The sequence below is a fragment of the Trypanosoma rangeli genome (genome assembly GCF_003719475.1).
Source record: "Trypanosoma rangeli strain AM80 chromosome Unknown Tra_15.4_contig_00242, whole genome shotgun sequence".
In the NCBI taxonomy this organism is placed as follows: Eukaryota; Euglenozoa; class Kinetoplastea; order Trypanosomatida; family Trypanosomatidae; genus Trypanosoma; species Trypanosoma rangeli.
The window spans coordinates 1-27,311 of record NW_021705987.1 but is presented as its reverse complement, the minus strand read 5'-3'; the positions used below and the strand labels follow the sequence as shown (position 1 = coordinate 27,311).

The 27,311-nt window shown below is 52.6% G+C and overlaps 13 protein-coding genes across 13 annotated transcripts, besides 18 other annotated features; all 13 read right to left on the bottom strand.

The window, feature by feature from the left end:
- Positions 1-58: part of a sequence feature (GA-rich) that runs on past the window's edge.
- Positions 59-117: 59 nt separating this feature from the next.
- Positions 118-139: a microsatellite.
- Positions 140-209: 70 nt separating this feature from the next.
- Positions 210-312: a sequence feature (A-rich).
- An 87-nt stretch (positions 313-399) lies between these two features.
- Positions 400-434: a sequence feature (G-rich).
- Positions 435-724: 290 nt separating this feature from the next.
- Positions 725-755: a microsatellite.
- Positions 727-789: a microsatellite.
- A 130-nt stretch (positions 790-919) lies between these two features.
- Positions 920-2,245, bottom strand: TraAM80_06561 (putative heterogeneous nuclear ribonucleoprotein H/F; the record flags this gene model as incomplete). The annotated part of the gene is made up of 1 exon (XM_029383403.1): positions 920-2,245. The coding sequence occupies one exon, from the start codon at positions 2,243-2,245 to the stop codon at positions 920-922; it is 1,326 nt and encodes a 441-aa protein (XP_029236757.1).
- Positions 2,246-2,364: 119 nt separating this feature from the next.
- Positions 2,365-2,390: a microsatellite.
- A 768-nt stretch (positions 2,391-3,158) lies between these two features.
- On the bottom strand, positions 3,159-4,556 carry TraAM80_06560 (putative beta-ketoacyl synthase family protein; the record flags this gene model as incomplete). The annotated part of the gene is made up of 1 exon (XM_029383402.1): positions 3,159-4,556. The coding sequence occupies one exon, from the start codon at positions 4,554-4,556 to the stop codon at positions 3,159-3,161; it is 1,398 nt and encodes a 465-aa protein (XP_029236756.1).
- Positions 4,557-4,925: 369 nt separating this feature from the next.
- Positions 4,926-5,411, bottom strand: TraAM80_06559 (uncharacterized protein; the record flags this gene model as incomplete). Its single annotated transcript, XM_029383401.1, has 1 exon — positions 4,926-5,411. The coding sequence occupies one exon, from the start codon at positions 5,409-5,411 to the stop codon at positions 4,926-4,928; it is 486 nt and encodes a 161-aa protein (XP_029236755.1).
- Positions 5,412-5,502: 91 nt separating this feature from the next.
- Positions 5,503-5,548: a microsatellite.
- Positions 5,549-5,801: 253 nt separating this feature from the next.
- Positions 5,802-5,836: a microsatellite.
- A 139-nt stretch (positions 5,837-5,975) lies between these two features.
- Positions 5,976-8,378, bottom strand: TraAM80_06558 (putative minichromosome maintenance (MCM) complex subunit; the record flags this gene model as incomplete). The annotated part of the gene is made up of 1 exon (XM_029383400.1): positions 5,976-8,378. The coding sequence occupies one exon, from the start codon at positions 8,376-8,378 to the stop codon at positions 5,976-5,978; it is 2,403 nt and encodes an 800-aa protein (XP_029236754.1).
- Positions 8,379-8,746: 368 nt separating this feature from the next.
- Positions 8,747-8,796: a microsatellite.
- A 51-nt stretch (positions 8,797-8,847) lies between these two features.
- Positions 8,848-9,156, bottom strand: TraAM80_06557 (DnaJ chaperone protein; the record flags this gene model as incomplete). Its single annotated transcript, XM_029383399.1, has 1 exon — positions 8,848-9,156. The coding sequence occupies one exon, from the start codon at positions 9,154-9,156 to the stop codon at positions 8,848-8,850; it is 309 nt and encodes a 102-aa protein (XP_029236753.1).
- A 1-nt stretch (position 9,157) lies between these two features.
- On the bottom strand, positions 9,158-9,502 carry TraAM80_06556 (DnaJ chaperone protein; the record flags this gene model as incomplete). Its single annotated transcript, XM_029383398.1, has 1 exon — positions 9,158-9,502. The coding sequence occupies one exon, from the start codon at positions 9,500-9,502 to the stop codon at positions 9,158-9,160; it is 345 nt and encodes a 114-aa protein (XP_029236752.1).
- Positions 9,503-10,116: 614 nt separating this feature from the next.
- On the bottom strand, positions 10,117-10,899 carry TraAM80_06555 (uncharacterized protein; the record flags this gene model as incomplete). Its single annotated transcript, XM_029383397.1, has 1 exon — positions 10,117-10,899. The coding sequence occupies one exon, from the start codon at positions 10,897-10,899 to the stop codon at positions 10,117-10,119; it is 783 nt and encodes a 260-aa protein (XP_029236751.1).
- Positions 10,900-11,162: 263 nt separating this feature from the next.
- Positions 11,163-11,181: a microsatellite.
- Positions 11,182-11,417: 236 nt separating this feature from the next.
- Positions 11,418-14,459, bottom strand: TraAM80_06554 (uncharacterized protein; the record flags this gene model as incomplete). The annotated part of the gene is made up of 1 exon (XM_029383396.1): positions 11,418-14,459. The coding sequence occupies one exon, from the start codon at positions 14,457-14,459 to the stop codon at positions 11,418-11,420; it is 3,042 nt and encodes a 1,013-aa protein (XP_029236750.1).
- A 319-nt stretch (positions 14,460-14,778) lies between these two features.
- Positions 14,779-14,800: a microsatellite.
- Positions 14,801-14,834: 34 nt separating this feature from the next.
- Positions 14,835-14,875: a microsatellite.
- Positions 14,876-14,916: 41 nt separating this feature from the next.
- Positions 14,917-17,574, bottom strand: TraAM80_06553 (uncharacterized protein; the record flags this gene model as incomplete). The annotated part of the gene is made up of 1 exon (XM_029383395.1): positions 14,917-17,574. One exon carries the CDS (start codon positions 17,572-17,574, stop codon positions 14,917-14,919), a length of 2,658 nt encoding a protein of 885 aa, XP_029236749.1.
- A 270-nt stretch (positions 17,575-17,844) lies between these two features.
- TraAM80_06552 (ubiquitin activating enzyme) lies at positions 17,845-19,602 on the bottom strand (the record flags this gene model as incomplete). Its single annotated transcript, XM_029383394.1, has 1 exon — positions 17,845-19,602. The coding sequence occupies one exon, from the start codon at positions 19,600-19,602 to the stop codon at positions 17,845-17,847; it is 1,758 nt and encodes a 585-aa protein (XP_029236748.1).
- A 190-nt stretch (positions 19,603-19,792) lies between these two features.
- Positions 19,793-19,813: a microsatellite.
- Positions 19,813-19,829: a microsatellite.
- Positions 19,830-20,406: 577 nt separating this feature from the next.
- TraAM80_06551 (uncharacterized protein) lies at positions 20,407-21,630 on the bottom strand (the record flags this gene model as incomplete). Its single annotated transcript, XM_029383393.1, has 1 exon — positions 20,407-21,630. One exon carries the CDS (start codon positions 21,628-21,630, stop codon positions 20,407-20,409), a length of 1,224 nt encoding a protein of 407 aa, XP_029236747.1.
- A 686-nt stretch (positions 21,631-22,316) lies between these two features.
- On the bottom strand, positions 22,317-24,842 carry TraAM80_06550 (putative dynein intermediate chain; the record flags this gene model as incomplete). Its single annotated transcript, XM_029383392.1, has 1 exon — positions 22,317-24,842. The coding sequence occupies one exon, from the start codon at positions 24,840-24,842 to the stop codon at positions 22,317-22,319; it is 2,526 nt and encodes an 841-aa protein (XP_029236746.1).
- Positions 24,843-24,928: 86 nt separating this feature from the next.
- Positions 24,929-24,974: a sequence feature (A-rich).
- Positions 24,975-25,369: 395 nt separating this feature from the next.
- On the bottom strand, positions 25,370-26,275 carry TraAM80_06549 (signal recognition particle receptor subunit beta; the record flags this gene model as incomplete). The annotated part of the gene is made up of 1 exon (XM_029383391.1): positions 25,370-26,275. The coding sequence occupies one exon, from the start codon at positions 26,273-26,275 to the stop codon at positions 25,370-25,372; it is 906 nt and encodes a 301-aa protein (XP_029236745.1).
- A 297-nt stretch (positions 26,276-26,572) lies between these two features.
- Positions 26,573-26,591: a microsatellite.
- A 262-nt stretch (positions 26,592-26,853) lies between these two features.
- Positions 26,854-26,915: a microsatellite.
- Between the last annotated feature and the right edge of the window lie 396 nt (positions 26,916-27,311).

The window sequence follows — 27,311 nt, the reverse complement described above, 5'->3', positions numbered from 1 at the left end:
TTTTTTTTTTTTTTACTCTTGTGTCTCTGTTTTTTTTTTTTTTGTTATTTGTCGTTTTCTATTAAGTTATAAATAAATTTATAGATCCTTCTTTCTTTCCCCACCCCACCTCACCGCTTGTTTTTTTTTTTTTTTTGTTGTCTCTACCTCCCCGCCCCTCCCTCCCTTTTTTGTCGAAGTGGCCGTTGCTGCTATTCGTTCAATGGCATTTTTTGTTTTTCTTTCCAGAATTTGTCTCTGATTTTTTTTTTGTTGTTGTTGTTGTTCTTGTGCTTATATATATATTTTCTTATCATTATTATTTTTTTTTTTCTCTCAACATTATTTTGTCAGTACCCGTTGATTTTGGCATCTGTTCGACCCAACATTGCGTGGCGTCGGTCGTCGCCTGCTGCCGCGCCCCCCCCCATCAACCCCCCTCCCCCCCTCCCCCCTTCTCTCCCCGGCAGCAGCTTTTGTTCCTCCTGCCGTCATTCGCTTCCACACAAACTCCCCGCGCGGCACGTATCGCTACCGCTCAGCATGTCTTTGCCACGACTGATGCCATAAGCACCAAGCCCACTCTACCCAACACAAGCAGAAAAAAAAACGAACTACAATCAAAGTTACGGCTGACAGCGTTGCGTGCTTCCTTCGTTGTTCCACACTTCTTCAGTTCGCTGTGTCGCTCGGATCCCGTTCTTATTTGTTTTTGGTTCATTTTGCTGTTTTTGTTGCTGCTGCGTGTGTGTATGTATATATATATGGTTATGTATTTCTTCTTGTTTGAGCCATATATATATATATATAGTCTCTCTGCTTGAGCCGAGGGATGTTTCCTCTGTGCATGGAGGTTTTCGTTGTTGTCCCTGTTTCCTTGTGGGTTTCCCTTCGCTGCTCTCCTCAACCGGGGCGAGGATGTTGTGGCTGGTTACCTGCATCAGCAGTACGACTGTGGCATGATGCCCAGACCCGGCATAGGATACTGCATCATGTTCATCCCTGTGAGTGGACTTCCTAACCGCTGCATCGCCGCCACGCTACTCTGAAAAACCTCAATGTAGCGGTTCCCCATGGCGCCACCGTTTCGTTCCAGGGCTGCCACCACATCCGAGTCATTCTCCAGTTCCACAAAGGCCTCCCCCGTGGGTCGGTTTTGCTCGTTGTACACCATGTGAACCCCCTGAGGCGGGATCTTCACCCCTGCAAAGAACTCCGCTATGGACTCCTCTGTCGCTGAATACGGCACACCGCGAATGCGAACTACGTGGGCACTCGGCGCACGCGGCGTCATCATCGGTGGTTGGCCGGGAAACATCGGAAACAGCGGTTGGGGACCACCCGCGACCCCATACGGTGCGCCCTGAGGCATACCACCGCGGTCATACGTGTTTTGCTGAAACTCATTCCCAAAGGCCACCTGAGGCATATATCCCATGCACGCAGCCGCAAGAAAAGGGTCAAAAAAGTTCGGTGCCAACATTTGCATTGCACCAGGTGCAGCACCATTGCCATAGTAGCGAGAACCCATCTGAGGACTCTCACCAGCACGTGCCCCACGACGATCACGGCGTGCACGCAAACTGGCAGCTCGCATAATGGCATCTCGATCATACATTGTGGATGGCAATACCTCGATATAGCGTGAACCCATTGTTTTATTGTGAAGCTGCTTTGTTTCCTCAACATCTTCTTCCGTAGCAAGCTGAATAAACGCATCCCCCGTGTTGCGGCCTTCCAAGTCTCGGCAGATATCCACGCGAGTGACACCTGAGACGGACTTGATAAACTCCCTCACATCTTCCTCTGTGGAATTAAAAGGCAGCCCCCGTAGCCGAAGGACATGCGTCTTGCATCCCTGCTCTTGCTGTTCCAGTGTCCGCTGACGCTCCTCCTCGGTCGATGCAGTAACCTCTACGTAGCGGTTGGAGTCAATGTGGTGGCGGTGAAGCTTCTTGATGGCCTCCTCCACATCCTCGGCGTTCTTCAGGCGGATAAAACCAGTGCCACGGTGCAGCCCCTCCGTGAAGTGCAACACAGCATCTTCGTCGGCCAGCTCAAAGTCCGCAAAAAAGGCGCGAATGGTTTCCTCCTGCACAGAGTATGGCAGCCCGTGAAGACGCAACACTCGTGACTCCTGCACCACTGAGAAATCCACCCCGCCCGAGCGTGGTTCGCCCTGATTGGCCCCTGCGGTGGTGTCCTGTTGTCTCACATCCACCTCTTCCTGGTCATATCGCGGTGGCTGCTGCTGTGGCACTTCCATTTGCGGCGGCTACCTCCCAACTACGCGTGTTGTGGTGTTTAGTTCTGTTTGGAGTTGCTGGTATCCCGACAAGACAAACAAATGACGAACAACAACAAACGGCACGGCCTTGAAGACCACACGCACACGCACACGCACGCACGCAGAAAACAAAAACAGAAGTGTGGTGCTGATTTCAGTCACCTCCTTTGTTCAATATGTATTATGTATACCTTTTTTTCCTTGCTTCTCTTTCCTCGTCTTATTTCCTTCTCGTTTTCCTTACAGAGAAACAGGTAAATACGCTGCACGGAAACAAGCAGCAAGTGCGTGGGCAGAGAGAAAGAGAAAAAAAAAAAGAGCAGTGAGCTAAAAGTAAAAAAGAGAGAAAAGTCAAAACGTCTCTCCTCCCTTGTTTTCTCTTTTTTTTTTGTATCATTGCCCTCTTGATGTTGTTCATCCTCCAACGCCCCTCTCCACGCACACATAGACGCACAAAAAGAGAAAGGGAGACCCAGTCCGTGTTTGTTATTTACTTGCCCGTCTTCGCGAGGCAGTGAAACAATAAAGTCGTCATGCATTGCCGGGAACAAAATAAAAATAAACGGCAACACAATACCAATATAACTCCTTACCACATCACTTTATCCTGCTTCTACGGATGACATGTCTGCATAGCGAGGGGTTACATATATGTGTGTACGTATAAGTGTGCGTCGCTCGCTTTTCATTTCTTTTTTTGATTGCTTCGGTGTATGCTTCTTTGCCTCCTGACTTCGTTGTTTTGATCCCCGCTGCAAAAAAGAAGAGAGAGAGAGAGATCTATACTTTGAAACAGGGGGTAATGCGTCGTCGCTTGACTCTGAGCTGTCTCCACTTCAACGCAGCAAACACACATCCCGCTTCTCCACCCTCTTCTCGTTCATCACGCTGTCTACACCAGCGTGAAGAGCAGCGCCACATTGACGCCGCCAAAGCCAAAGCTTGTGGAGATGACGGCCTCACCTTGAAAGGGAAGCGGCGCATGGCCCCGCAGAAGCTGCAGACGCTCCAGCCCCTTCGCGGAGGGTGCGATGAGATTAATGTTCGGTGGTGCCTGCTGGCGATGGAGAGCCATTATGGCGACAATGGCTTCCACGCTGCCTGCGGCCCCCAAGAGGTGCCCAAGGCCCCCCTTCACGCTACTAACGTAAAGCGGGTGGCGGCGGTTGTGGCCGGAACCCGCGTCAGCCCCCAGCACTTGGTCGAGGGCATGCAGCTCCAGATCGTCGCCAATCGTACCCGTGGCGTGTGCGTTCACGTACGCCACCTCGGTCGCTGGAACATTTCCCCCGTCTTCTAACGCAACACGGAGGCAGTGTTGCGCCCCTCGGCCCTCTGGGTGTGGTGCGGCCAAATCATGTGCATCACTTGAGATGCCGAATCCGCGCAGTTCAGCGAGGATGGGTACCCCGCGCTGTCTGGCGTGCCCCAACTCCTCCAGAACGATGACACCACATCCTTCCCCCATCACAAAGCCCGCACGATCTTTGTCAAACGGCCGCGACGCCTCCTGAGGCTTGTCATTGTACTTTGTACAGAGTGCACGCATGCGGCTAAATCCGGCTATGGAGACAGGCGTAATACACGCCTCCGTTCCCCCACATACCACCACATCCGCCCTCCCACCACGAACCCAATCAGCGGCTTCTCCAATGCAGTGTGCCCCTGTGGCACAGGCAGCAACGCTGCTTCCTATGGGTCCGGTAATTTGGTATTTCATTGCCGTCAGGCCCGCAACCATGTTTCCCAAAATTTTTGGAACAAACAAAGGGTTCACACGACTGTAGTTTACGCGTTCCGGATCGGCGTACAAATTGTACGAAACATCGGCCACATCTGCAAGGGAAGGAATCCCAACACCAATATTCACGCCAATACGTTCCTTCGCACATGACACATGTAGTTGCTTCCCGGACTCTTCAAAGAGCTTTGCTTGTGTCAATGCTTCTTCTACGGCTCGGTATGCGAACATCGTCGCGCGTGTTTCACGTGAATTGGAGGCAAAGGTGGGCCCACCTGGGGCCGCACACACGGGCGCAGCGACTTTGCACGGCATGCTGGCAACCAACTGTTCATGACACTTCTGCTGCGCCGCTGGTGTGAGTCGCCGGTCTGTGTCAAGGCACACGGGAAAGAAAAAAGGCACCTCCGCGAGAGGGCGTGTCGCAGAAAGGCCTTGACAGAGCGCTGCCCATGTTGACGCAACGTCAAGACCGAGCGGCGTCACTGCACCAAGGCCGGTGACGACAACGCGCCGGCGAATAGAAGGTGGGAATGGCCCAAACGGCATTGGTCTCAAGCTCTTTTCCTCTCCCTCTTTCACACACACACACACCCTCCCTGTTGTGGTTTGTTTGCTTTTGCAGTTGTCCTTTGTACCATGTACGACGCACCCCCCTCCTCCTCCCACAAGAAAGAAAGAGAGGAAGGCAAAAACAACAACAACGAGGAAACAAAATAAGACATCGCCTCAGGACAGCACCAACAGGAGCAATTTATAAAGGCACACGTAACAGCAACAATGAAAAATGCTATGCAACCACCCCCACCCCCACCCCTATCCACGCATGCACGCACGTGTCCTCCTTGCTGTAGTGTTTCACTGTGACTGGGCACATATACACTGCAAGTGCAGAGCAGCAAAAGAGAGGGGTGGAGACTATAACTTTCTCCGTGAGTAGACGGCCTGCGTAGTGGCTTGCTGCGTGTAGGACCCTTTCAGCACGTCTCGAGAGGGTCTAAAGTTCCGCAGCCCCGGAAGCACGTGTCCTGAGAGAATTTGCAGCTGATCCCACAAGCCATCCACGTTTTGCGCGCCGTGCTCTCGCGACGAGACACCGCGAGCCCGCAGCGTCCTGGACTCCAGCATACTACGCTGCACATTCAAAATGCCTTCACCCCGCTTGATGGCGGCAGTAATCATTTTCGGGCTTGCAAGGTGCCGCCTACGGTGGAACTCATTGTGTAAGCGAAAAAGGAGGTCGGCCCTCTCCTGTGGGGGATATTGGTGAATGAGACGCAAGAAGTCGCGGTAAAGGTGCAGAACATCCTGCGCCCTATATGGAAAGTGGCGAAACGACGGCACAGCCGCCCCAATCACCTGGGGTTCCTGGCGGATGCAGTGGCGAACTCCACGACGCAGCATAAAGCCTAAAACACACGTGCACAGCAAGACTAGTAAGGCGTGTGGTGCCCCTCCACAGTTGGTACGGTGTTGGGTGCCACTCGAAACGCAGAAAAAACAAAACAAAACAAAAACGCAAAGCCGCAAAAAAAAAAAAAGTCGTACACAAAGCAATAACCTGAAAGAGACAGAAAGTCTGTGTACTTGTTTGTCCATCTCTGGGAAAGGGGGTATACTCTCTGCCAAACAAAAGGATTAGGGAAAGCCTTCTTGGGGCCACTGCCGTACGAGGAAGCCGAAGGAAACGGTGATAAGCAAGCAATAAGAGACAATATGAGCGTGTATTGGGGCTCCTCTCTTTTCCTCCCATTATCTTCACCGTTTTCACCTCCTCTCCGGCAAGATGAACTGAAGACAAACCCATACACAAACACACACAAAACCACCTGCAATATTTTCTACTTCGTTTCGCGCGTTCTTGGGGGGTTGCCTATTTGTCTATGTGTGGGTGAATAAAACGTGTGATTTTCATCTATTTCTTCTTTGCCATTTTTTTCTTCCCTTGCTGGTTGCCTCCATTTCAATTTAGATAAACTGAATCCATCCATCACTTCCAGCGCCTTCAAATACAAAGCTATCATCCTGCAGTTGGGAGACGATCTGCTGCAGACGATCTAAAGAGGTGCCGTCGCCCATCTTTTCTTGCAGCTCTATCAGTCGCACAGACGGGCGCTGCTCACGCTGTATAACGCGAATAATCTCTGCGACTCGCCTTTCAACGAGTTGATCCCTGACTGCGCCTTCCACAGTTGCAGGCGGTAAGGATGCACCGTTCCCTTCATGCAACTTACGCCCAATGTTTGTATTGTCACCGCCATTTTCACCATCTTGGAGCATCGCCGCGGGACGCTTCCGGCCAAAACGGGTTTCCACGGCAGCTGCCTCGTTGTCCTCATTGCGCTGGAGAGACGCTGTAGATGCGGCATGAACAGAGTCACGCAAAAGTTCCATGGCACTGTTTACATCCTCTTCATCCACTGTGGCAGAAAGCCGTAATTTCGCGTGCGCTGTCGACAGACGAACAATCGCCTCTAAGGTACGCGCCGTCACGTAGAAGCCATCCTTAGACCCCTCCTGCTGCTCTGCACGCAGTTGCACGTAGTGCTGACTAACGAGCTGCTGCGAGGCCTCCGTCAGCAACGGCCGACCTTCCTTCGAAAGCTGCACGTAAGCACGTAGAAAATCAACGCCAACGATGGGTTCTCCCGTACTCGTTGTCGTCATGCGAAGGTCCATTCCACCGCTGCCGTTCCCCCCATTCTTTGCGGACTGTGCCCAAACGGAATCTACGCTATCCACCACCGTCTTCGTGACACTCTGATCGATGCCCACCGGTGTGGCGGTCATGTGATTACGAAGAATATGCCTCCCAATACGTCGGTTGTGCTCTGAGGAATGCTTGTCCAGCACAATAAATGTAAGGTCAAAACGTGAGAGCAGCGACTCAGGCAAGCCCACATTAAATGCAAGACGATGATGCACGCTGTAAAAGCCATAGATGGGATTTGCCGCCGCCAGCACGCTACAACGAGCATTGAGGGAGGCGTGAATGCCTGCCTTGGCAATGGTAACGGTCTGCTGCTCCATTGCCTCGTGCATGGCAACGCGGTCCTGCGGACTCATTTTATCAAACTCGTCAATGCAGAGAATACCACGGTCCGCCAGCACCATCGCCCCCGCTGAGAGAGAACGCTCACCCGTGTACGAGTCCACGGAGACAGCGGCCGTTAATCCTACCCCGGAAGAACCTTTCCCTGTTGTGTTCAGCGCTAACGGTGCAACGCCGAGGACAAAGCGAAGCAGCTGCGACTTTGCTGTGGAGGGTTCACCCACGAGAAGCACATTGATGTCACCGCGCACATGTGATTCATGCGCCTGCCGCTCAACGCCACCCACCATAAGAAGGAGAACGGCTTTTTTTTCGTTTGTCATCCCGTAGATGGTGGGTGCGACAGCCTTGCTTAAGGCCCCCAGCACCCCCGCAGGTCCGCCAGTTTGTGTACACTTTTGCGCAAAGGCCAAGAGCTTCTCCTCCACCGCCACCACACGGCGGTACATCGTAAACGCCTGCACAGACACCACATGGTTTACCAACACAATAGACTGGAAACTCTTGCTGTCAGCCGTAGTATATGCCATATACACCCCCACCAGCATCACACGATCACCGGGTTTTACAACATCCACCAAATCATCATCAAAACGAAGTTCAACTGTGCGCGGCAGTTGGCCTGTCGGCGCACGCTCAGGGGCTTCTTGAAGAATGGCGCACTGTGAGTCTATAAAAGTTGACAGCCCCAGCTCAGTACGGAGTGCATGACCCTCCATGTCAGTCTTTGGCATGACATTCACCGTCGGGAGGTGTGTGCTATCAATCATGGGTGTAAATTGATCACGGAATTCCTTTCGCGTAAATTTATTCGTCTCAGGACAGTAGTGTACCGACTCCAGCACGCGTGGACGGTTGGAGGACTGCCGCGTGATGATGCCCTCAAGTGCCACCATGGTGTTCAGATGTCTGGCGTACAATTCCCGTGGCGAGAGTACAGTTCCCACAGGCCCCTCAAACCCAACATGCACCGCACGAGAGCGGTAGTCCACCTTCAGATACTCCGGCTGCTGTCGCAGCACGACGTCGTGGAGGGCGAGTTCAAGCAATGGAACAAACTTTCCGGGCTCACGAATGATGCCAACACCAAGCGATACAGACGCGGTTCCTGCCGTTGCGCTATTGCTGTCAAACCCTGCAGGCACAGGGACAAAGTCAAGCAGGTCGCCCATGTCAAGCAGCAGTCTGCACTTCGCGGCGGACATCATTGCATGAACGCGTTCATTGTACTTTTCCTCGTACCGCTCCGACTCAAAGAAGTCGATGAAGTGCCGACGGATAAGAGTCTGCTCCTCCGTCAAGCTGCGATTCCCTAGCATCTCGTGCCGTCTTCTCTCTACTGTAAAGGGATAAAAAATCCCCCACCCTCTCAACGGGGGGGAAAAAAAGGCAAAAAGAAGAAACCACTTTGGCGCGTCATACTCCAAGGAAGGAGAAGTAAATGAATAGGCCTCCAGAAAGACAACAAGCAAGTTGTTGTTGTTTTTAATTACCTGGCAGACTGCCACAAGACTTTTCCTTGCGTGTTTGTTTTAAAGCACAAGGTGGCGGTTGGTGCGCTTCTCACCCTCTTCACGTGCGACCCATCGGTGCATGAAGTCCCTGCGCCGCCCCACCCACGCCCCATCTGAAACAAAGGAAGCGCAGGTGAGGAAACTGCAGCAGGGCGTGTAGTGGCGTTGCGTGTAAACAGAAACCACGCAACGCAAACCAAGAAGCAAAACAAACCAAACAAAAACGCAACTCCGATTTATCCAATGCTGCGTCTCCCACCGCAGTGATGACTGTTTATTCACCTCTTCCACGCTTGCCAACGGTCGCGTACGCAGTCGTTGACCGCACCTGCTGGCCACAGCCTTCATTGTACCCGCGGAGTTTCTGCAGGAGCGACTCCACCTCCTTCTCCTTCATCCGCAGCAAATCCTCGTCAATGTCCCATTCGTGCACCAGCTCCGCCTCCATCCTCTTAAACGGTGTTGTCAGCACATTTGTCAACTCATGCAGCATCTGCTTTGCCGCCGCCTCCTTCTCCATCTCCTCCTCACGTGTCTCCGCCACCTTCGCCGCCGTGGCTGCCTCCTTCTGCCGAAGGATCATGTCAGCCACACGAGCTTCCTCTTCCATTTCTTCCCGCTGTTGTTGCTGCCACGCAGAGGCAGGGGCTGTGGCCTGCATGGCGATGCGACTTTTGCATCATCTCATCGTACTCGCGACGCTTAAGCGGATCCGTAAGCGTCTCTGCGGCAAGTTTCACCCGCTCAAACGCCAGCCGCGCGGCTGGTGAAGGATCCTTGTCAGGATGAAACAAGAGGGCAAAGCGACGGTATGCGCGATGGACGGAGTTGAAGTCCACATCGCTTGCAGAGGGGTCAAGGGAGAAGATCTCGTAGTAACTGAGGCCCAAGATTGTTTCCTTCCGCACCTGCATGGTGTTGATGTTCATCCTTGTATTAGTTTACTACGCCTCTTTTTCTCTCTCTTTTTTCTGTCTTCGCCCCACTTCTTATGTGCCCTGCGTGTGGCACATGCTTGTGGGCCAGCAGAAGAAATACGGTGGGTTGTGGAGAAAACACTCAGAGAAAAAAAGCATGCAAATCTCATTCACCCACCCATGCGTTCCCCGCCACACAGTGAATAAGGAGCAAACAAGGAAGGCAAGGGGCACATACACAGAGAACCCAAAACATTTTCAAATTGTTTTCACCATAAGCTAATTCCTCGCTTGCCTTAGTCTCCGTTTCCTCGTTTCTTCAAATTCCTTAGATGTTTATTTGAATTATCTCTACACTCTATTCGTTTACTTGACGGTGCACCCCACACCACTGCAGTGAAAAACGTACATATGCATGTATGTAGATAGATCCATAATAATAATAATAACACCCCTACATGTAGGCATATATATATATAAGATATACGTGTATACAAAAGGAGGCAGAGAAAAGTCAGTCGCTGCACAGGAAGCAGTACGTGGGTGCACACGAGTCCCTCTCATTGTCACCCCGCAAGGGGTACAGAAGAGCAAGTAAGTGTGTTGTGGCAGATGCATATGCCAACTCACAACAACAAAAAGTCGTCATCGTCCTCAAGCCGTGTTTCTAAAAAGCATCGTTCCAGTATGTCACTGTTAACCTCAGCTCTGCTGGCCGGCAAAAGTTGTGGCGGCGGCAACACTGAAGGAGAACGGAGGGGCGCCAACAAACAACTGCTACCTCCAATCTTTGCACGAACTCGCCGTCCCGAATTGCGGGAAAGCAGCCCATCATCCTCATCCTCATCCGCTTCACGTTTGCCCCGCGGTGCGGCGTAAGAACCATTCGTCAACAGGCCACCTTGGCCAAAAAAATGGTAACGCCCTGCACACGGTCCTGAGATGTTGTTATTCCACGGCGTTGTCGCCTCTGCTACGGCACGGTGAGTGGAGGAGATAAAAAAGGAAGACGAACTGGTCTCTACCCCAACGTTTGTTGCTGTTTCACTGCCAAACAAGAGGCGATGCTGATGTTGCTGCATGTTCTTCTTGCGCAACTTCTTGTTGTACGGTGCCCCAGCAGCACCAGACGAGAAGGGCGCCTTCACACTGCAGCGTGCTTTCCCGCCAAATGACACATGCCTTAAGGCATGCGACGTTTGTGAAGAGAAATCCTCCTCTTCTCCTGTAAGCCACAACTGCTGCTGTCGTTTTTTCCTCCTCCGCCGCCGCACTGTGCTGGAACTCTTCCTACTGCTACGCCTGCTACTGCCGTCTTCGGAGCCACATGTCTCGATGCGAATGGTGGTGGATGTAACCCCCCCCTTGGCATCGTACTCGTCTATACTCCACTCCACGCAGTTGGTCATTTCCCTACCGGCCCTTCCACCCTCGTTCATCACAAACACCGTAAAAATTATTGGATCAACTGCCTTCTCCTCAGAGCTTAACGTGCTTACGTCTTTGTTTCTTTTTCTTCCCCTTAGTCCTACTCTGAAATATGTATATGTAGCAAGTTGCGTGCACACAGACGTATGTACAACCTGTGAGACCAGAGATCCAGCAAAACGTTTGCAACGGTTTCCTCTGCTGCACTGCCTGTACGCACCACAACACCGTGTCAGGGAAAAGGAAAAATAATAATAATAATAGTGGAAAGCGAAAGAAAAAAAAGAGGGAAAACAACCACCCACAAACAGAAATGACGAGGCAAATCCATCCACAAGCCGCGTCTGTCCCACACACTATTTGCTGCAAAAAGGGAGGGGGGTAAAACGTCGGCGTGGATGCAAAACAACAACAATGACGTTAGCAAAAGACAGCATCTACCAAAGCCCCAAATGCTGCTTAAGTTGTACAGAGGGCTCCATAATCATCCCTACGTTTCTTACCGCAACTGCTGTTTCCCTTCCACAACTACCACTTCCTCCGTTTGTGAAGCGGAAGAATCCACTGGCACCACCTCTGCCTGAGTTGTCTCCGCCTCGCTTTCCCGCATCAAAAACTCCACCCATAACTCTGCGATGCTCGGCGACGTGCCGCTGGTGCCAGTTCCCTTTGCTGTTGTGCGGCCAGAACCTCCCCACACAGATTTTACCAAGCCTCCAATGAGTCCACCACGTTTTCCTTGATGGCCGGGCTTTGGATTACTGGGACCTGGTAGGAGACCCGCCTTTTCCTGCATCTCCTCATCCCAGTTCAGCAGACCACCTAAAACCTTGAGCATTTCATCCGCCTCACGCCGGTGACCTACAAATGCATGGATAAAATTCACTGTGAGGTGACTAATGACGCGTTTGTCTATCATCGTCATCCCACTTAACTGTCGTGCCGTTTCATCTAGCGCCTTTCGAAGTTCCGCGTGTTTGCGATGAAGAGAAGTAATTTCCAAATTCTTTGCCGCTACCTCTCGCCGATGGGTTGCAATAATTGCATCAATATCCTCCTGATGGTGGTGTTGTCGCTCCTCAGCCTCTAGCACTTGTGTCCGAAGCTGATCAATCTCAATTTGCATGTCAGCTGTCCGCTCTTCCACGTCACGCGTCTTGTTCTTGGTGAAGGTGTCAAGTACTTGCTGAAGCGTCTCTAAACTACGTTGCGCATGCGACAACTCTTCATCCCTATCCTGCAAGGTTCTTCGCAGTGTTTCAACATCCGCAGCCAGCTGCGCCAGCTGTTCCTGGTGAGCTGCTTCTCCAGAACTAGAGACACCAATGCGTGCTTCCCAGGCCTTTTTTTCTTCCTTAAGAACCTGTAGTTCATTTGTGACGCCCACAAGCGTATGCTGTACATCAAGGTGTTGCTGCGACTCCGCCTGAACCTGCTGTTTCAGTTTTGCAATAGACTGTTCCCGCAGGGAAAGATCCTCACGTAGGTTTCCAATGTTTTTCCAGGCCTCGCTCACCTGCTGTGAGAGTGTCGCATTCACTCCCCGCGCCTGCTCATATGTTCGTTCCCACTCTTTCTGCAGCTGCGCCGCCTTTTGATTTGAACAAAAAATGTGATTAAACTCACTTGCAAGAAGCGTCACCTTGTCCGAGAACGAAGCCCAGGTGCCGTCGCGGTGCGATGGCAAATCCGTGCCTGCACGCACAAGGCAATCCGTAATTGTATGCTCCAGCTGCTGCATGAGCTCCGCCGTTCGTGCAGATGATACCTCGAGTTCCTTCTTGCGAGTGGTGAGGGCACTGACAAGTGAGGCCTCATGCCCCTCCGTCGCACGTCGCGCCTCTTGTAGACTAGACTGCAGAGCCTCCGCACGTGCCTCCGCTGTGGTCAACTTACCAGAGAGTGCTTCCGCGTGGGACTGAGCCTCCTTGAGGCGATTGTGAAGCTGCTGCACCTCCTCCTGCAGCCTCTCACGTTGTCTGTCCGCATCACATGCTTGCTGCTGGGCGGCTTTCAGCTCCTGTTGAAGTTCCTCTACCACGCCGTACGCGTTTCGCTCCTCTTGGGCCCCAAGCAATGTCAGTGCCTGCGCATGTTTTTCGTCAAGCGCCACTTCCACGCGCCGCGCGGCCTCTTCACCCTCCTGTTTGGCTGCATCCAACTGCAACTTCAACGCCGCTACTTCTTCCCTTAACGAAGAGATCACTGTTTCCCAGGATTCGTTGCCCGTCGCGGCGGACGCTTCCGTTTTAGTCACAGGTTCGTCCTTCACTTCCTCATGCCGCGACAACCCTTGCCACTGCCGCTCTTCTCCCGCCGTCATATCATTCTCTCGCTGCTGCTGTCGATTGTTCTCAAGCTGATTAATGAGCTCTGTTAGCCTCTGCGCCTGCTCCCGGTCGTGGGACAATATTTGATCCGTTTCCTGCACCGTCGCGCGGTGGTTGCGCCGTTCTTCCTGCAGCAACACTGCCAGTTGCTCCTTCTCACGCACCATAATAAGTTTTTCCTCCTCCATTGCCTCAATCCGTTGACGAAGTTCCACCACTGTAATATCACCAGCAGCCATTGCCGAGGTAATATCATGGCTGATATGTGGGGCCGAGTGAGCAGTAGAAACGAAAGCAATGGGAGGTTTATCCTTATTTGCACGCTCCAGCCGCTCCAGCAAAGCATCATGCATTTCCTGCAATGATTCGAATTGTTGCCTTGCGCTCAAACACTCCTCTTCCCTACAAGCTAACTTTTGCTTTACCTCATCATGCGCCACCTTCATCATGGCAGCCTCCTGAGTGAGTTTCTCCACCTGTTCTTGCAGTGCCTGAACATCACCCCGAAGCTCGTTACACTCCTTTTCACGTTGTGAGAGCAGTTCTGCAAGTTCCTCCTTTAGTACCTTCTCCAAATTGATGCTTTGTTGCAGCGTCGCCATTTTGTTTTCATAGTACCCAACCGTTTTCCTGTGCGCCTCCGTCACCTCCTCCTGGTATGCAAGGACCTGTTGCTCGATGTGCCTTTTCTCCTCGGAGAGGCGCTGCACCTGCAGCTCCAATTCCGCCATACCCTCCTCCATGCTACGATGCACCTCACTTCCATTCCGTGTTCCCGCTGGTGACTGGGATGCTGGCACAGGTGCCGTGTCGCCTTCCTCATAGGGGGTTTGTAACGCTTTTTCTGCAGCCGAATTCACGGAGGGGTGATTCCGCTCGCTGCTGCTATCATGTGTAGTGGAGGTGCCAAGACGTGACGGTGGCGACATGCTAACATCCGATGGAGCCGCACGACGAACTGGTGGAGCAGCGGACCCCGGTGGTCGTGACGTCAATGAATTGCCACCCTGTTTTTGAAACGAGTCACTATTTGCTGGTGGGAACCGCGGAGTGCGCGCCGCCGCATGTGGCACCTCACACGTTCCAAATGTCCCTCTGCCTAATAGTCGACCCTCATCCTGAGCGCTCTCCGATTCCTCGCTGATGGGCTGGGTAATCTCGGCGGCGATGTCCCTAATTTTCTTCGTAACGTCACTCCAGTGGTTCCACATTCCGCCACAAGACTTGTTTGTGTAGTGCAAATCTCGCCTCGTAATGACCTCACGCAGCGCCAGCCACTGCCACCACCTCGCCTAGCCCCACTCTTTTACTTTCTTCTTTGCTTTTGTTTGCCGCCTTTGACTTCCCCCGATTCCCCTTGTACCTCCCTTACTTGGCGAAAACAAACAAAAGCGGCAGCCGCAGAAAACCAGTAATACCAAAAGGGACGAAATAAGCAGCCTCAAACTGTTAGCAGACACCTTTGCCCTGCGTATACGTGTGGATACGGCATTCACTGAGTAATAAAGAGAAATAAAGAAAGAGAGTGCATGCGTGTGTGTGTGTGTGCGTGAGAGGAAGCGGGAGAGAAGCTCCCACCCCGTTCGACGCAAACCAAACGAACGAACAAACAAAAAGAAAGGAAACAGGTTGCTTTACTCCTTCTCTTTCATCCTGCATTACTGCACGCTAGATATGTGATAAAAAGGAATCCGCAAGGAGGACATCACCCCCGTGATGGGCTGGCTTCCTCCTCCCCTTGTCACTTCGCACGAGGCCTGCGGGAACGCCACTTGCGAGGTAGTCCTGTGGGGGCGTGACGCGACGTGGGCAGTGCAAAGGCTCATGTTGTATATTACGGTGAGGTTGTAGACATATGGGGCAATGCGTTGCCGTGTGAAGGCCCCGCGGCACGGCCGGACATTGATCATACAAGTGGCCAAATTCCCCACATTTAATACAGAACAGTTTCTCTGCATTCATACGAAGCTGTTCCGTGTCTAACGTGCCCCCCGGGTGAGCACCCGTCTCGGCACCGGAGAGCCGCGGACACCGTGTAATGTGATGCTGTCCGCTGCAGTATGCACATCGCAAACGGCGTTGGTGCAAAGCTGGCCGTTGGTGGTGACGACGCCATGCATGCGGGTTAAACGTCTGCGTTGGGGCAACGTTTGGGATTGAAATAACATTTGCATTACCCTGCCGCCTCGTGGCATCCTCAAGGGCAAATTCCACGTCGTCGACAGTAGCCAGGAGCATGTTGTCCAAGGCCTTTCCTGCCACGTCGGACTCGTCTCGGGACATCAGGAAGGTGTCACCCACGACGCACGTTCCACCCTTCTTGTCATCTTCAACAACAGAGCCTGTCTGACTTGGTAGTAACGGAACACCCGCGGGGCATGCGCTCCAAACGTGGCCACGTTCCCCACAATACGCACACCCCACTTCCCCACACTCCTCGCTGCGCACAACGGTGGGATGTCCAGCACCCCACGCCACCGTCACGTCACGCTGCGATGGAAGACATCGCACGACGTCATCGTGAATCAGGGTCTCGTATGTCTCACAGTCCACGGTGGTCCCACGGCTTACAAACGACATACGCTCCGCAACATTTTTACAGTACGCCTCTGTCGCCTCTCCCTCTTCCATTCGCAAAAGAAGATGTTGGACGGCATTCAGGTTGGCGTCCTGCCTTGGATCGGGAAAGTGCAGCGCGGTACATTCCAGGCCACCACCCAACGCTAACTGGGCGACACGACAGAATGTCTTCTCATCTTCTAGGTTTCTCAGAGCCTCTAAGAGAAGACGATAGCGACGGCCATGCACACCTGTGAGCTCCGACACCTGCTCTAGCTGCTTTAACCCATCAGCCTGCGACTCGGTAGAAACTTCCACAGGGGATGCCGTGGAGGTGGCGAGGAGTGGTTCGGCAACCAACTCCAAGGGAGATCCCTCGCGCAGCACGTGTTGAGCGATCATTGGCAAGTCCGCAAGTTGTATCTGCGGCAGCGTGTGGAGCACCCCTGCAACCTCCTGCATGGCCTCTGCAAGCGTAACATCATTCACAAAATCATTGACGACTGTGAAGTTGGCAGCCGCAAAGGCAGCCTTAACCTCCTCATCGGAGGCATTGTTGGTGCCGACCTCATACAACGCAAGGTCGCAGGCATTGTTGAGCGTGACTAACCGAAAATCAAACTTGAACGGTTTCCCCACTAAACGACAAGCGCCACGTTTCCCCCGCAGCTGTTGAGGTGACAGTGTGCCTCCCTTCTTGTCCAGGTGCGAGAAACAGGCGTGGTCCATGTCCTGCGCAGCATCCTCCATCTCACTCGCCACCACCTTCTCTGGCGCAACCCTCACATCAAGCGCAATCCGCAATTGGCACTCAGGCCCAATCCAGGGGTGCGGCGAGGCCTCATCCTGGCCGGTCATTTTCCTTCGGCATATGTCACACCCTGCTGCGCCACTGTCCCCAGCTACGACATCCATTGCCTGCGGTAATGTAGACGCAAGGGACAAAGTTGACGTTGCGATGGGTGGCAGAAAAAGTGCCTTAAGTCGCTGCTGCTTCTTCACAATCGCATGCACATCACGTGGAATTTGATAAGCACTGAGATATCCAGAAACGGTGCCATGGGGCAACAAACACCGCTCCTTAACGTTAATAAATCCCCCTTGTAGCAATGGATGCGGATAGGCACACCGAGGCAAACTCCCACTCCCGTCCGTACCAAGAAAAATGTTACCGGACTCACCCGAGGTGCTTCCGGAGCGCCGCAAAAACTGTTGAACGTAAGGATTCTTAAAGGCATTCCTTGTGGTTCGTTCGGCCGCATTTCTTTCACATAGGGCCTGTCGCACTCGAATAGAGACACAGGAAGGAAGACGACACAGCACACGATAGACAGAACGTACAAGATGCAGTCGGTGACAGTTGCGAAGAAACATAAATTCATGCGGTGAGCAGGCAACAAGTGATGTTCCCTTCCGTTGCGCCGTCAACGCATTCACCTGCGATGCCGTGGCATATCGCGATAACGCCGGGTGAATGAGTGGAAGAACCACACGAGGCGTGCCGCTTCCAGGTGGCAGCAGGTCTGTCATCCTACTGAGCAGAGAATCACTGACATCAGTTGGCTCCACTGCCGGCATGTTGCCTGGTGAGGCAGAAAATAACTCTCTTCCGCCGCTGCACGCAGCCACCTGTGATGCGGCAAAGTACGGAAGGCCAGAGGGTTTATACACTGCAATAGTTGGTGCCGTGCAGCCTTTTCCACGCTCGAACCCAAGGCTCCAAGAGGACTGCAACAGCCGAAGCGGACGCGGCGCTCGATGCGACATGTTGTGCCCCTTCTCTTTATCCACTCCCCGGTCCCAAGAGCAGTCCACCTGTTGGATTGTACTTTGGTGTAGTGTATATCCGCATAGTTGAAAAAATAAATCAAATGGGAAAACCCAAAAAAAAAAAAAAAGAGTTAAAAACAAAAACAAAAAAAAGGTTAACACGTCTCTCCAATCCTTTTTCTTTTCCACTTTGACTTCGGTGGAGGGGAAATTCTCCATGGCCGCCACTGTGCGGGGAAACCATGTGGCCGCCCGCTGCTCCAAACGTCATGTGAGCGTCTCCTCCTCAACTTCTTCCCGCGCTGGCGCAAGCCAAAAGCAGCAGCGGTAGCCGTCAAAGATCAACGGCCGCTGGATGGGGACACGACGATGTTGCACAAGCTTGATGCACTCCTGCGCAGCCGCCGCACCGACGATGCACGCCGTAGCAGCCGGTTCCCCCGCTCCAAACCGGGCCACCTCCATACACGCCTCTGCGGTGAGATCCATGCCGCAGCAAAAACCCCGCCATGCCTTCTCAATGATATGTAACAACGCCTTGGAGTCATCTACCCACGTTGCCTCTGCCTCCACGCTGTGCTTAGGAATGTGCCCCGGTGGCCGTCCAACCTGCTCTTCAAACTTGTGCGCAGCTAATAGTGCGATATACAGCCCCGCTGTGAACCGCTCCGTCTCCGTAGCGCATGCGTCAAAGTAATGACTGACGCGCTGCCATCGCAGGGGTGCGTCCGTTGCTATTTCATCGAGGTCAGGGCCAAACCGCACCAGCTGTAACGTCCATAAATTTTGAACCAATGCTTGTGTTAATTCTGCAACTTCGTCTGCGTCTACTACGGACGCATTACTGTCATTACTGCAGCCAGCAAGTGCTTCCATCGCGTAACCACACACTTCTGCGCAATCGTCTCTCATCTTTTGATCATAGATAGCACGCAGCTCACCGTACCACTGCGTCGTCGTCGCAAAGTCCGGCACGTACCCGCAAAAGGGCGGTACACCATCGTGTTCTCGCATAAATCGTTTAATCCCATGCAGCACCAGCCAGTGAAGTGGCCCATGACCATTGCACGATGGTCCAGCTCGACATGGGGCGTCTGTGCGAGGGTCACGCAAGATTTTGTGCACATTGCTCGGCAACAACGATGAGCGGTTGAGAGGCACACGACACTTTTCCATGGCCTCCATAAATCCTTCCTGCGGCGGGGTGGGCCGACGAATAAGTGCCTCAACGGCCTTCCGCATGGCGTCATAATCTGCCTTGGAGTGCGGCACAAACTCTGGTGCGCCACGCTCCCGTCGAACGCGCTGAAGCGCATGATAGAGGATGGCGATCCATGGAATATGACTATGCAGCTCAATATTCTCACGAAAGAGTGTGCCATCCTCTGGGTCATGTGCGTCAAACCACACCTTCAGCTCAGGAAAAGGGTTAAAAATGCGCAGATCGGTCACACAGGTTTCTGGTTTGGGCTCGGCATGGATAATAAGCCGCTCTCCCTCCTGCACGTGGATGAGACCCATGAGTCCTACCGCTTGAACGTACATGAGTGGTGGACCACATTGACCCTTCGACCAGGCTGAAAGACGACGAAGAGACACGGCTGGTAATCGTGGTGTCACTACAATGAGGGACGGATATGGTCGCTGTTTCTCGACGCCTGCCGTCACACAGGATTGCCTGCCAGCCGATACAAAATCCTCTACCCACGCGACACATGACTCCACGCATGCCACGCCGTTTGCCTGCGGATTTAATACACAAAGGTGCCGCAGCAACGCCTCTGCGAGGGGGCGGCATGCGTTGTAGTCCTCGACTGAGACAAAGAAGTTGTTGCCCACCGCATCCTCATCAACGCGGGCGTCGTCCACTATGGTGCAGAAGCCAATCCCCGCCAGAACCACGCTCTTCAGCATCTCTACCGCCGCCGCCGTGGCACCCAAGACCACAACATGTGCCTCCGCCAGTGAACGCTGGCCAGCGTGGCTCCACAACCGCAGCTGCCGGTCATACTTCGTCCCACTCATGTGCGCAGCAAAACCACAACAAAAGCAGCTGAGCAAAGTAAAATGTACTCGTTCGTACTAGTGGTGACAAGAAATATATCTATCTATATGTATAAACATAAGATTACAATGAACCACCGTTTCCCATCCACCCCCTTTCCTCATACGCAAGCAAAGATGCACGGGGCAAAAGAAAAAAAACAATAACAATACACCCACACACACACACACAGAGAGAGAGAGAGAGAATGGATTACTCCTCCAAGAAAAAAAAAACAGCAACATCTGTACCGAGGACTAGTAAAAACAACAACAACACACGAAACGGGAAACGGAACGGGCTTTTTAAAAATAAACAGCCCAACTTTTCCACACTCAAGCACATAAAAATGTCTCGCACCTCCGCAAAAATACATCTTGTGCAGAGACGCCCTTGAAAAGGGCCCACAGGGAGAAGAACAAAACAAAAAAAAATCAAGAATATTCAAATACGCACTAGCCCCCAGAGAAGTGATGCGGCGACAAAGAAAAAAGAAGGTAAAAAAAAGGAGTCGTAGGGACATGGTAGTACCAACGTGTAAAGTCCCCTGCATACCTTTTATCTTCACATGAGTGGCACACTCTCCATATCCTCGGTAAGACGTGTTGACTATTTTTTTTTTCTTATTGTTCCAAACTTTGGTGTATTTCCTGCCGCTGCCATCACTGTTTTTCTTTGCTTGTTTCTCTTCAAATCCATCTTCCCTCTGGCATGTGCGAGAAGCAAAACATATCCTCCCCATATATATTCTTTTTTATGTGTTTTTTTTTCTTTGCATTCAAGGCTTACATCAGCTTTGGCATGTCCTCTCTCCTTCCCTGCCGCCGGCTCATGCTCGATGTCCGCGAGCGCCCCTTCGGCGACGCCGGCGGCAGGCAAATGATGTTGTTGTCATTCTGTGTGTAGTACTGTTGACGTTGAATCAGCGAGAAGGCCTTCTGGGTTTGGCTGCGACGGTCAGTAGTACATCCCACCACGAGTGTGGGCGGAACAGCTCCCGCTACAGTGGAGTGATTAGTCGGGTGCAATTTGTGCTTGAGGTCGTAGAGTTTAACGGCTTCGCCAAGGCTGCCGGTGACGGCGCCTGGGACAATCCCACGCGCCGCAGCACCTTCTCGCAGCACCCACTTTGCAAGGCCCTTTGAGGCACATTCAGAGCAGACGGCACCGTTACTCGTGGCCTGAAAGTAGGCATCCGCAATATTGACGTGACCACACAACTTGCAACTGATACACTGCGGATGAAAAAACAGTTTTCCAGCCGGAACACGCGTAATAGGATCTACAGGGGCACCACACCCTGCGCACATTACATGGATGTCCTCCACAGCAAAGACGGGTCCTTTGTAGTTGGAGGAAACGCCATTGCGCGCCCGGAACATCATGTACTCTTCCCCGGGTGTCATACCAGCCACAATACCGCGTGGCGCAGAATTACCAGACGAATAATACTTTCGTCCCGCTGGGCCTTCACGGTGCCCTACACTGGACTTTTGGTCCACCCCACCCCGTGTTTTAAGCGGATATACTTCTCCTTTCTCAGCCACTGCCACGGGGGCTAACGGTGGTAGAGTGTTGTTTAATTGTAACTGGTGATCGGTGGCAGCGCTCTGAGTGTCGTCGTCCGCTTCCTTTGCGCTGCCACTCCACACATGGGCTGGCAGCAAGGCCTGGGCGCCCACTGTCAATCCCACTTCTGTCACATTGTTGTCTTCAATTTCTACAACTCCCGGCAGGTCCCTTGCTTCTTCTTCTTCTGCTGCTGCTCTATGAACCACTTGTTCCTCTTGCTCTTGTGATGCATCCTGCGGTTGCCCTTGCTCCACCTGTCCCACATCCTGCTGTTCCTGCGGCAGAGGCGCACTAAAGTTCTCCTCCACAACAACATCACCACCCGTACCACGACCGGACGCTTCTCCTACCGCCGCCTCATTCCCCTCCTGCTGCTTCTGCCACTGCTGGGGAGACGGTGGTTGTTTCTCCTCAACTTGCTCGGGTCTTGTCGACATGCCTGCGCGCCGGAGGAACCCTTGCAGAAGATAGCTCCGCCTGGTCTTATTTTTTGCTGTTTTCAAAAGTCACCGTCTTGCAGACGGCTAGACGTGCCTTGTTTTTGTTTTGTTTGGTTTCCTCTCCCTCCGCACCTCTCCACCGTGGCTTCCTTGACTCCTCTTAACGGGGCAAATACAAATTTCCTTTCCTCACAATGATGCCCCCACACCCGCAAGCAGAAAAGGCACAACCAACGGAGTTGTAACCCTTCACAAGGGATGCACCACAAAAAAACAAACAAACAACAACTGAAAAGAAGTAAGAACGCACAAATCACACCTTGAAAAATAAATCAATGACAGCCGAACACAAAAAAAACAAACACACACCACACGTTCATAGTGTTATATTGCAGACATTCACCAGGCATAGATGCATGCGGAGCATGCTGTGAAGGGCGCGCTCGCTTTCCGTTTCTGGCTCATTCATTCACGCAGAAATACCGCTTGCGTGCTTGTGTTGTTCCCTCCCCTTCTCTCTCTATCATTTACATTTGCAAAGGGCGGGGCCAGCCGGGTTGGAGAATAAAACGAAGGACTCCCCCTTAAGCGCCACACACCCTCGTCACCCCCAGCCTCGTCTCCTTCGCTTTTCTCTCTTTGCTGTTTTTAGCCTCCCCTTCTTCGTTATTCCCGACGGGAAGTTACGAAATCGCCTTGCGGATGGCCTCCTCAAGCTGTTGCTCCTGCTCGTCGGCCGTCATGTTCATGCTGCTGTAGCACAGCGCAAGAAGGCGGAACACCGTCACGTCGCCCTTTTCGTCGCCGACCACCAGCACAGCCGCTTCCTGCTCCGCAAAGAGAACGTTTGTGAGTCGACGCTGATCGAGAAACTGTGCGGTGGAGCGGGGGTGAATAGAGTCTGTGACGGACCATATCTCCACGTTTCCCTGCGCCGTCACGGTGGCGAAGGTGGTGGAATTTGTGTAGGACCACACAACGTCCTGCACGGCGTTTTGATTCGGGCTATCAAATGTCAGGAGTTGGGCGGACTGCCCAAAACGGTATAGTCGCGAGCTCCAGTCCGCGGAGCAAGTGAGAAAAAATGCGTCACTGTACGGTGACCATCGCACACGGTAGACGAGCTCCGAGTGCGCCGCGTAGTCCAACTCGTAGGTCTCCGTCTGGCTCTTGTTGCACTGATGAATCGAGCCGTCCTCAGTACCAACGACGTACACCGTGCCATCCGCCGGGGACACGTCCAGGCACATGCCACCGCACTGCCGCGAAAAAAGTGCATCCATCTTGCGTCGCTGATGCCCATTACCGTCGCTCTTACCCTCAGTACTGGCGTCGTCTGCAAAGGCGGATTCACAGACGGCGCCATGTTGCCGCTTCAGTGTCATGAGATCTGGTGCCATACGTTCAAGTGCTTTTCCAACCGCCCATTGCACCACGCGTCCGTCACCGGAGATGGACATGAGAAATTCTCCACGCTCTTTACCACGTGCCACCCACTTCAGCTCCCACACCGCCCCAGTGTGCTGCCCGCTAGTCGACGTCGTCTTGATGGCAGGTGTATTTGTGTCTTTTTGAATGTCGTAAATGACAATACCGCCTTCCGTGTTACCGACGGCGAGAAGACTTGGGTGTTCATACGAGAACGCCGCCGCCGACACGCCCGCCTCTGTGCTGAGCTGAATGACACGCTCTGGTGCGAGGGGATTCTTTAAAGACCAACAGCAGACAATGCCACCTCGCAATATGGTGCCAGGTGCCACATTTTGTCCCTCCTTTGCATGCGCTGCGCTGTAGCCAACGGCGAGAATATCGGATTCCTTGCAGTTCCACGCCATACAAGTAACAGCACGGTCCGCTGTAAGTGGGGATCTAAAGGTCCACAAAGCCTTGATATCCTCTGACATCTTCAACGGCGGAACTTCCGCCTTCACAGCAGACGCGGCGGTCACTGTTGCAATCGTCTCATGTGCGTCTTGCACCTCGGTTGTGATAGCCATCTCATGATCGTCAGTCCTGCTATTCTCTTCCTTCTCTGGAGGTCGTGGCACACGGCGTGCCGCTGGGTCCATCATGATGCCTCGATACGACAACTGAACCTCCTCCATCGCGTTTTGCACAACAACTCGCTCCATGATGCGTAGCGTGGAGAGCAGTGAATCTGCAAGCATCCACGACACCGCAGACCGAGTGCCAGAGCGACCGCTCTGTGCCACGGTCGCCTCAGAAGAGGCTTCTTTTTCGGGCTCCTCAGAAGCCTCTGCCAATTCACCGTCTTCGTCATCGTTATCCTCCTCGTTCTCTATCTCGTCTGCGCCATCCGCTGTGAGTGCGGCAAACTGATCACGCAACATCCATGGCGTCACCTGCAATGCACCCGCATTCTTCTTCTTTGGGGGACAAATGGAGCAGTGAATCGACTTCTTCGGTGCCAGAAATGTCCAGGAGCCTTTCTCCTGAAATCGTATGCCCTCATCCACGCGCTTTGCCTCCACTAACTCCGCATACGCCGCGTTGCGTTTCTGCACCTGCTCGAGTACCTCCCTCTGCTCATTGGGCACTATTTCATCTTGGTGTGTGTACAGCATAATGGTAGGGGTCTCGCAGAGGACAATAGTTGTTTTCTCCTCAAGCCACTTGTGTATTTCTTCGCGTGTAAAGGCGCGTCTCTGAAAAGTATCGATGGGTCCCACCTCCATTTGAAAGGAACCTACTTGCTGCTGCGTTACCGGACATGAAACAGAGATGGAGCCTGAAGATAAAAAAGAAGGACGGCGGTCAACCGAGACGCTTGTCAGCGAAGTCGACGCCGTTAAGGCACCTGTACGTGATGGGCTGTACGGACTCATATTCGACGCAATATTCAACGCGTCCATCGAACTACTGTTCATCAATGAGGAGTGAAACACTGAACTGCTCTCCACCGGAACCACCAGACTGATGGAAGTACTGCCTTGATGGCTGTCACGGGGAAGGCCCTTGGTGCTTGCCCGCTGCTGCAGCGGCAACGGGGTTCGATCAATGCCATTGTCAAGAACGTGAATGGCCGCTTCAACCTCCTGCCAAAGTTCGTTGGGGCGGTGAATCGACCCTTTTTTGGCGCGGCGCGCCCGTGAGGTGCGGGAGATACTTGCACTGTTCCGTTCCGCTGAATCATTTGATAAGGACTGCGCCACTATTCTGTGGCTCCCACGACTCGACCCCTTTTGCATCCTGCTGAGCTGTGCACAGGGAAGGGCGCCAAAGAACCGCACACACACGCACCGTGAGAGAGAACGCTCCTCTTTTCCACAAAAACTTCTTTTTCCTTTTCTTGTTTATATCTATATCCCTCTCTTTTTTTTCCCCCCCTTCTTTCGTTCTGGGACTTCCTGTGTTTCCTTCACACGCAGATGAAGAACAACCACGGAAAAGGAAATAATAAAAATAATAAAACTGAGTAGTGTGGCCTGCAGTCTGACTCGGACAAGGAAGGTGGTTGCCAAAGATAAACGACCAATGAAGGAAGAGAAGCAGAAGAAGATCGCTACCAACAACAAGACTGAACGAGACACACCATCCAAGATGTTTCATTCGTTTTTGTTTTTTTTCCGTCCATATCCCCCTTCTTCGTATCCCTCTTCGGCTTCCGATTACTTGGTGCCCTGCACTGTGCCACTCCCCGCATGATATACGGTGGCGGCAGACCCGCATCCCTGCGTAGAGAGAGGAGAGATTGCGCGGGCGCGGGATGAGCACGTCAAATGCGTCCCTCCACAAAGTCCCATACGGGCTCCACGTTAAACGGGTGCCGCGACGGATCCACCATGGAGGAAACATCCACAAATTGTACAGGAACGGGAAATGCGTCAAACGTAAACTTACCGGCCTCACCCAGCGATAATTGGTGAGCGCGACAGTCCCTGCCGCAGCTGCTCCTGCCACTGCCTGAATTATTTTTGCTGCGTCCCACCACAACCCCAGCCGAGTTAAGAATGTTGTCAAGGCTCTGCAGGTCACCCTGGCGAGACGTGATGCAGCGGGTGATATCCACCTCGAGCAGCTTCCGTACCGCCTTGGCGGAGTAGCTCGTCAGCTCATCCCGCTTTGTGCATGCCACTAGTACACGTTGAACACCGTAAAACGCCGAGGAGGTAAAGACAGAGAGAAGAAGCTCCGCGAGCGCCTGGGCGCCTTCATGGCGGTCGTCCTGAATGGTTACAGCGTCCACCACCACCACAACATTCTTTGCCTCCTCGAGTGCAGGCAAAAGCGACTCGCGCAGACGACGATGCCCAGGAAAGTCTACAACCACCACAGACGCGTCCACACCATTTCCAAGCATAGACGGCGCGACAGATGGGAACACGCCTTTATCCGTACTACACAAAACTGCACGCCGCTTCATGGCTGCACGATTGGGTTCCATGCTTGTTCGCGTAGAGACACACTTCCGCGCAACCAGCTGTGCAAAAAGCGTCGTCTTCCCACTTCCACAGAGTCCAATCATCAACAACGTGTGACGATGACGTGAGGAGGCTCCACGAGAGCCAAACAAACAACGTGCAATGAATCCAGCGATGATGATGGAAACAATGACAGTGGCGACAACAAAAAAAACGTCTACGGTCCCACCGCCCCCCACCTCCAGCTGCTCCAAGCTCATCCGAACGCCCCTTTCCGCTATGAATGCCTCTTCCGTTCCTGTTACCCCTCGCTGACGCAGACACCAACCTCCTCCCTCGCTCTTCCTATAAAAACGTGTCTTTCGTCACTCCTTTGCAGCCGCACCCCACGAGCAGAAGACCTTCAATACCTTCTCAACGATCTCCTACAGTAAAAAAGACAACGTGGCGGGGCGAGACGATCAGCACAGTCTAGTCACACCAAATTAAAGGAAGTACAGCACGCAGATTCACACACTGCACCAAGTAGCCAAAGCAGGAAAAATACAGCAGAACTTACACACACACACACGCACAAATAAATACGAACACGAAAAATTTCCCGTGATTTTAAACTGAATTATTTGCCGCAACCAAAACAAAAAAAAAGCGGCAAACACACAGATTTCAAAAAAAAAAGCGCCCGTCTCCAACTTCGCGTCGCTCATTTGTTAAGAAACCCGCACATTCGTAAAGAGCAAACACACAAGTACACAAATAATTATAAAACAGCAAAAAAAAAAAGAAACGTCCCCACTCAAATAGCGCCTCACACCCGTAAAGAAACGCGGGGCCAATGAAACAAAACAAAAAACATGCACACAAAGCCCAAAAAAGCAAGCACAGAAAGAAAAAAAAACACGGGCGACATTCACAGGATCCACCACATGTATTGAGGGCCCCGTGACGTCCGCGTCCCCTCAGCGAGGGCATGCGCACACACGAAGAGGTGCAGCGCCCAAAAACAGCAAGCACAGAAAGCAAGAAAATTAAATTAAATACTTTCAAATCCCAATGGAACTCAGCACGCCTCTTACACACGGCATTGCCGGGGCGATGCCGCCTAACACACGAAGAGGCAACTATAAAAAGCAAAAAAAAATGTAATTTAAAAAGAGAGATCTTCCTGCGGCACGCGAAAAGATTGATCGGAGTGACGTAAGACCAAAGTTCATCGTGAAAGCAAATTATATTAGTTTGGCCCTCGTCCTCCCTTGGCGCACACCGTTTCACACGAGCGCAGACACAAATGTCGGC